General features: G+C 40.2%; 1 protein-coding gene across 4 annotated transcripts in view; it reads left to right on the plus strand.

Annotated features, from left to right (window-relative positions):
* BDP1 (B double prime 1, subunit of RNA polymerase III transcription initiation factor IIIB) overlaps window positions 1-5,368 on the plus strand; it is a 259,767-nt gene extending 254,399 nt beyond the window's left edge. For all 4 annotated transcript variants that reach the window (XM_029574553.1, XM_029574582.1, XM_029574572.1 and 1 more), the window contains one exon: window positions 614-5,368. In XM_029574553.1, coding sequence (XP_029430413.1) covers window positions 614-742 — 129 coding nt within the window. In that variant the 3' untranslated portion in view covers window positions 743-5,368. The remainder of the gene's footprint in view (window positions 1-613) is intronic.
* Window positions 5,369-7,452: the final 2,084 nt, after the last annotated feature.

Here is a 7,452-nt window from a genome sequence, read left to right on the forward strand (position 1 = left end):
AGAAACATGGGATGAGGATTAGAGTGGGTAGACTCAGGAATAATCTTAGGAAATATTTCATTTTAAAAAAAGGTGGTGGATGTGTGGAATATCCTCCCAGTGGAAGTGGTGGAGACAAAACCAGTATCTAAGTTCAAGAAAGCATGGGGATCTCTAAGGGAGTGATGAGAATTGTACAGCTATCTTAATTGGGCAAATGGGCAGACTAGGTGGGACATAACGTTCTTTTTCTGCCATCATATTTCTATAATGTAAATCGCTTGTCGACTTTTTTCTATCTTCCAATCTATCATACATTTGGTTAAGTATGTTTTCACATTTTAAGCAAGAACTAAAATTTCCTAAGGTCTGTTGTCAGCGTTTCGTCCCGTAGTCACAGTTGAGAAATTCCATATAAGTGAAGCAGTGACAAGCAGACTGTCTCTGAATGCGTCACGTTAGCAGAAAGTTGACTCTCAGAGCCACAATCACATGGGCTCCATGAACTTCAACACGTAGTTGACTTCTCTTGTATTCTGTGCGTACTAAATCCGTAGCTCCCACCATGCGCCCTAAACCCTTTGTTCAGTGTGACAGATCATAATACCAGTTTCTTTTCCACTTGTACCCTCAGGTCTCTCGTGATGAGGGTCATGAAGAAGCAATCTCAGGTGGCCAAGATTCAGAGTCTGGAGCGGAGCCAACCAGTGTATCTGAATATTTTTTTAGCGACATTTTTATGGAGGTAGATGAGTTAGGCTAGAAGAGGGAAGACCAGGACACATGCTGTGCCCCAGAGCTGCACCACAACTAACTACACACCAGCCCTGCAGGAACTCTTTGCTTGTTTATCAGACTTCTTCTGAGAAATAAATCCCTAAGAAGGGGGAAACCTTCATATCCATTACTGCAACTAAGCAGGGACAGTTTTCTGAACCCATTTGCTTCCGATTATCAAACACATGGACATGTTACCTATATTGTCAATTCCTTTATTTTCTAAGACGAAGTGATTCATATGTAAATAACTGTAGATACGCAACTGCATTTTAGTAGCAGATTAAAAAAAAATGTTATAATGGATATGGCAGTGTCCTTGTAAAGGCCTTGCCCTGTTAAAAAGAAAATTAAAAAATGAACTTAAATTCTTTTAAATTGTACAGAGAGGAACGTGAAGCAGTCTTTATTTATTTATTTAAATTTAATTTATTGAAAAGGTACCTTCCGGGGTCAATTCCTTTCAGCTAGCAAAGGAAGAGTCAGAATAACAGATTTTAAAATTGAGGACTGTTGTATCTACTTAACTGTAGTCAAAGCAACAGTTTTGTGTAGTCAAGATATTTGCAGTTGCAGGTGTTTCAGGCACCATCAAACTAGAGCTCACACCCCTGTAAAGAGAGAGAGACAATAAATTAAAAAAAAGTAAATAATCATGAGTGAGGTAGATTCATGATTCACTGCCAACAGACTGGCAGTAAGCATGTGCTCATCCAGTTAGCCACAAAGGATCAGTCTGGAAGCAGGAAAAAATTACAAGGCAATGATTGTATGTTTTTGTTGTGTGTAGGAAACCTATCTTTCAGCTGTAGTTTGTAATGCTCTGCACCTTGGTCAGTAAAGGTTAGTACAACTAAAGAGTGGTTTTGGTTATGTGGAAGAGCTATTATAGACAGGGGCAAAGAAAGGAATATTCTAATTACATATAGTAGGGGTGGCTAACTTCAGCCCTCGAGAGCCACAAACAGATCTGGATTCCAGGACTTCCATAATTGATATGGATGAGACAGATTTGCATGCACTGCCTCCACTGTATGTGTATCTATGTCATGCATATTCATTGAGGATATCTTGAAAACCTGGCCTTTTTAAGCCACTTAAATTTACCAGAGTTGGCCAGCCCTGGCCACCCCTGGCATATAGCAAGTTATAATATTTTTGGTTTAGATTAGAGGTCCATATTCAGCAACCTTTAGCTGGATAAGTTAGGACTTATGCAGCTAAGTGGTGCTGTTTTAATATTTAGCCACATTGAGCTGCAACCATTTAGCCGGAAAACTATCTAAATAGGGAGCAGAAGGGGGGCATTCCAGGGTGTGGCTATTTATCTGGCTAACTTATCCAAATAAGTGGCGATATTCTTAGCCGGCTAACATTTTGATAGCTGGATATATTCAGTGGCGTAACCACATTGCTGAATATCCCAACTAAGCTGATAGTGGCTGAATATGGATCTTTACATTTGTACCAGTTAATATGGAGTTTTAATTTTTTTATTTGGCTCTTTAAAGGCCCTGTTCAGGATGCAATGTCAAAGTATTCCAACCACTAGTTCTACACATGAGTCATAAGGTGAATCTCTGTTAGGAATATCAGAAATAAGATGGTCTGTGGTTGTTTATGGGCAGAATGTTGTCTCACAATTGAGGATTGACCATGCAAAGACCCTTTTCATTTTCTATTAGGGGTTAAACTCCACTAGTCCAGCATACAGACCCATCAGCACCTTGATCTCTCCAGACTGTTTGTTACTGAACTGAGCCCTACTGTTTTACCACTGGAGAGTAACCTTGCTGGTTAGGGCCTTCTTTCACTTTTGATATACAGTGAAATATATTGTGGTCTTTTGCTGGAAGAAAACAACTTAATTTTTTGTTTTTTTTTAAATCTTACTAAATAAAGAGTGCGTTCCTATTTTGGTTATTGGGTAACGAGGTATCTGATTACCTCCAAATGACTTTCAAACAAAAAAGAACAAATTCTGTTTCATGTAGAATCCCAAGTTTGGGAGAGGCAAGGTCCATTCACATAGGATAGTTGTGATAAGCTCTCTAGTTTTCTCTCTCTCACTGTTGAACACAGATTTATTTTTTTCCCCCAGAACCAGTTGCTTTGTGCAGCAGTGTTCCAACAACCGAAAATCCCGGAGAGTTGTTATTTTGCCTCTTTGTTTTAATTGTGGCACATAGCATTATAATGCACAGTTTGATTTTATCTTTGTAATGCTGAATCTTTTCTTTCTCTCCAATGTGGGCATTTTAGTACTCCCGAAAATTAAAATCCAGTTGCAGGCAGGCGCTGTTCAGGCATCCTCATTCAGCACTGACAAGATGTTTTCATTCGTGAATCATGTCCAAATTTAAACTGTATCCAAATAAAGGATTTAGAATCTCTATTTTTCTTTCCTTCATTGTTGCCATGCAATATAAAATTATACAAAATTGTTAATTTGATTTCAGTAGAGCTGATGTAATATGAACCAAATGTACGTGCGTAATATGGCCTAGAGAAAGCTAGATATGAAGTTAAAAAGCAAATTATGGGGAGAGCGATAATAATCTTTCCCGCTGAGCTTGCAGTCCCGTTAGCCTGCAAGCTCATTTTCTGTGGGGAAACTTCTTTGAAAACGCTGCCAGCATGCACAACACAAGTACAGAGTTTGTGCCTGAAAGTACACGGGGAAATTGAAAATGCGATCTATCATAATAATATCCACACGGGCTTTGCTTGCCTGACCCTGCCTCTGCCCCATTTTTGTGCATTGAAAAGTATATGCACTGGGAACAGCACACATACTTTTATATGCACGAGGTTGGGGAAGAAATAATTGAACTGTTATTTTAAATGGGTAAAACCTGGGTTTACTCACATAAGATTCTTTGACTATTGCCCCTTGTATGTGGGTATTGGAGTAAGTGCTCATTTTCATTTTTACAAACACACAACTTCTAAAAATAGATGTTCTCTGAAGCCAAATTAATAATGTCACTTTTGCAAAATATCTAATATCCCTCTGCAAATTTTGTTTCTGTGGTCAGCATTAGCAGATTTCAGCCATTTATGTTGCCTTAATGCCACACTGCAGTGGAAATATTAGCCTTAATTCCTAGTTTTATAAATAGTGCATGCACCATAATTTTAGATCATTGGGACTAGCAAACCTCAGTGCACAGGACATTATATGCTAAAGAGGCTTGAAAATGTTAAAGTCAAACTGGAACCAGATGGATTTTAGCCTGGTTTGAGTTTGAAAGAAATTCAGGATTTATCTGTTGTATTTCTCCCTGGTGGATCTGGAAAATCTTGTTCTGACCTTTGGAAAATTCAAGTGTATTCACTGCTCTGACAAAACCATTATTTGAATCCATATCAGCTCTTTCTTTAAAAAAAAAAAGAAAAAGAAAATAATTAAATTTGTAAAGCCAATACAACAAAGCTTTAACATTTTTCCAGGTCCGCCAACTTCTCCAACAAGCCTACTTTCAGCAAGTTTGCATGCTTCAGTTTTCCACATTATATAGATGTGCCTTTAGCAAATCCAGATTTGAAACGGACCAATTATTGCATTGTATTTTAGATAGTGTTAGTCTAATCACTGGGATGTGCCAAATTGAAATGGGGCAAGGAGAGAACAAAAGAGAAACAATTAGTGCTCACATTTTGAACGTATTGTAATACAAAAGAGATTTTTGGTTAGCAAATCAGAATGAGATGTTTTAGCATTATGGTGTTTTAATTCTACCTATCCACATTTGATTGTAAAAAGGGCTCACGCAAGAGAGACATTTGCAACCAAAAGCCATAAGGCAAGCTGCATAGCCCATTGACATGAGGGTCCTTTAATTATAAGACAGAAGTCTTAAGTGTTTTTGAGTATTAACGTTTCCATAATTAACATACATACAAAGAGAGAGAGGAAGTTTTTCGTTTTTTTAAGAGTTTCACATACCCTCTCAGAAGGACTTGTATATTGGGCAGGTTTTTTTCCCCCATAATCATAGGAGGGGAAAGACTTTGTTAAATATCCACTATATTTATATTTTTATTCACATGCACTGCAGCCCAAAATCCTTTCATCAGAAAACCAGTGATGAACCGAAGTCCCACTTAATCGAGAGTATGTTTCCTGTATAGCAATCAGAATTCGGAAAAGCTGTTTAAGGAATGTGGAATTGATGAGGGATGTGACGGAAGCCCATTATTTAATAAAAGCCTATTTTATGGGGAGTAAAATAATCCAATGCCATTTTCAAGGTTTGAATTTACAGCGTTGCAGCAATCATTGCTACTCCAATTTCCAATATTTAGGAATGTTTAACTATCTTTATTTTAATGTAGATATATGTAAAGAGAAAATAAGAGCACAAAGCTTCCTAGAACAACATAAAAAATTGTACACAAAATGGTGGCATTTACTTCAAAATGTATATAATGCAGATGCAGGATTTAAAATGGTAAAAATGCTTGAAGGTTGGTAATTCCTGTTTTCCTGGTCATATATGACAATTTATCAAACTGGAATTTTGAACTATGTAAGTATCCTTGTTTCAAGCAAGCTATTATGTTTAATATGTAAATGATGTGAATAATAAAAAATTTTATATCAACCTTGTATATTTGGGTTTTTTCTCATTTAAAATGTTTTTCTTTGAACACTGGGTGTTTTAGTGACAGTGCTGTAGACTTTGGTGCAGAAGATCCTCGTGTCAGCTGGGGCTGGGGATGCTGCAGAGTCAGAGATCCTAACAGGTGAGGGAGTTGTAGTCATTGTTCAAGGTGACATCTGTTGGATGGGTTCAGGGACCATGATTGCAGGATTTCAGGAGGAGTCATGATGCATGGTTTCCACCTTATTTTATTTAAAGAGTCTTCTATACCGATGTTAGTCGAAACATCACCTCGGTTTACATGGAACAAAAGCAACGGAAATTACAAGTAACAGGGGAAGGGTAGGGGGTACAAAAACCCAATAAGACAGCAGAGAAGCATAGGAACAATTAACAAGTGAACTATAATGTCATAAGAACAAGTTCATAGTCAAATTCAGGTCATGATCCATCACAATTCAATATTCACCAAGGGTGTTGGGGAAAGGCTTGTTTGAATAGCCAGGTTTTGAGCTGGCTTATCAAGACTATCACTGCAATAACCAGATTAGGTACATTAGGGTAGATTTTAAAACCCCTGCGCAGATCACGTGATGCCTTGACGTGCTTGGAAGTGGATATCCCTCGCAGCGACTCCCCTGTCTTTCATCTGCCTCAATCAGCTGTTTTTGCGGCCAAAATTTGCCTCTATCTGGTGGGGAGAATGTCACTGACAGGCAGCGGAGCATTTGGGGATGGCTCATGGCGACTCGCCTCACTAAAAAGGACAAAGACCAAGAGAGGCCTAAACCGGCTGACCTGACGCAAGGCGAGGAGGTAGAGCTAATAAACTCGGCGGGGCTAATAAACTCACAGAACTGACTGCGGCAATCACGGGGTTTGAACTGTGCTTTACTGACCTTGAGCAAAGAGTTTCCAATCTCCAAGATGGCCGCAGTGACTCAGAGGCAGACCTGCAGCAGCTGAAAGCTAAAATAGTGAAGCAGGAAGAGAGGCTTGAAGACCTGGAAAACAGGTCCAGGTGCTCTACCATCCGGCTGGTAGGTCTGCCCGAGTCCCTGAATGAGAGAGACCTGGCCCTGACGCTGGAAACCTGGCTCACTCGGGAGCTGGCCCTCACGCTGCAGTCAGGGCCACTCCGTATTGAGAGAGCACACAAAGGGGCACAGAAAGGATAATCAGCTTAAGCCCAGGGTGGTCATAGCTAAATTGCTTAACTATGCCCATAAGGGAAAAATTATGCTAGCGCTGCGAATGAGGAAAGAGTTCCAGTACGAAAACCAGCAGATCTTGATATTTCAAGATTTCTCAACGCAGTTCTCCCAGCAGCAAAGGAAATTGGCTCCCTATTGTGCAAAACTTTATGCTCTGGGTGACAGAGCCCATTTGGCCTACCCTGCTCATATCAGGGTGACAACGGAACACGGGGCCCACTGGCTGGAGACTGAGGTGGAAGCACAACAATTTCTTACCACCCAGGAAGCCAATGGCAAGAAAGCGAGATCGTCAACCTCACCTGCAGCACCTCCTTGAGGAGTGCCACTGGGTCTCGAAGCACTTGACTAGTTTCAAGGCTACACCTTGTACCACCATTGCTCCATGTTCTTAGGAGCCACTCCCAGAAGGCTGATGAACTGCACAGTCCTCTATTTTTGTTCCTACGGATGGCTGCGTTACACTTTAGCACCAGCCAGCTATTAGTTGTTATGGTCCCTGGACGCTACTACTCTTTTCTCTCTGCAGGCTGTATCCAGATCTCTATGGTTGCATATCTGTTGTTATGAAGGTTTACATTTCCCAGTTAACTACTGAAACATTGTGTTTGGGGGGTGGATGGGGTGGGGGACGTCCGCTTCCTTGATCTCCTGTTAGCTGATAGCTAAATGGGTATTTGGGAGGGGAAAGAATATAGGGGGGGGGGGGAGGGACCGGGGAGGGGGAGTTAATATGGTATTGGTTAAGATATTACTATAAAACTGTATCATTCAGATCATTGGAAGAGATTCTTAAGCAAAGACTTGAATTCGGCTGCTGGTGTGGAGGTCCTAGCTGGGACGGCCTCCATGCCATATATAGGTTGTCTATTTTT

Source organism: Rhinatrema bivittatum, chromosome 1 (genome assembly GCF_901001135.1).
Source record: "Rhinatrema bivittatum chromosome 1, aRhiBiv1.1, whole genome shotgun sequence".
Classification (NCBI taxonomy): Eukaryota; Metazoa; Chordata; class Amphibia; order Gymnophiona; family Rhinatrematidae; genus Rhinatrema; species Rhinatrema bivittatum.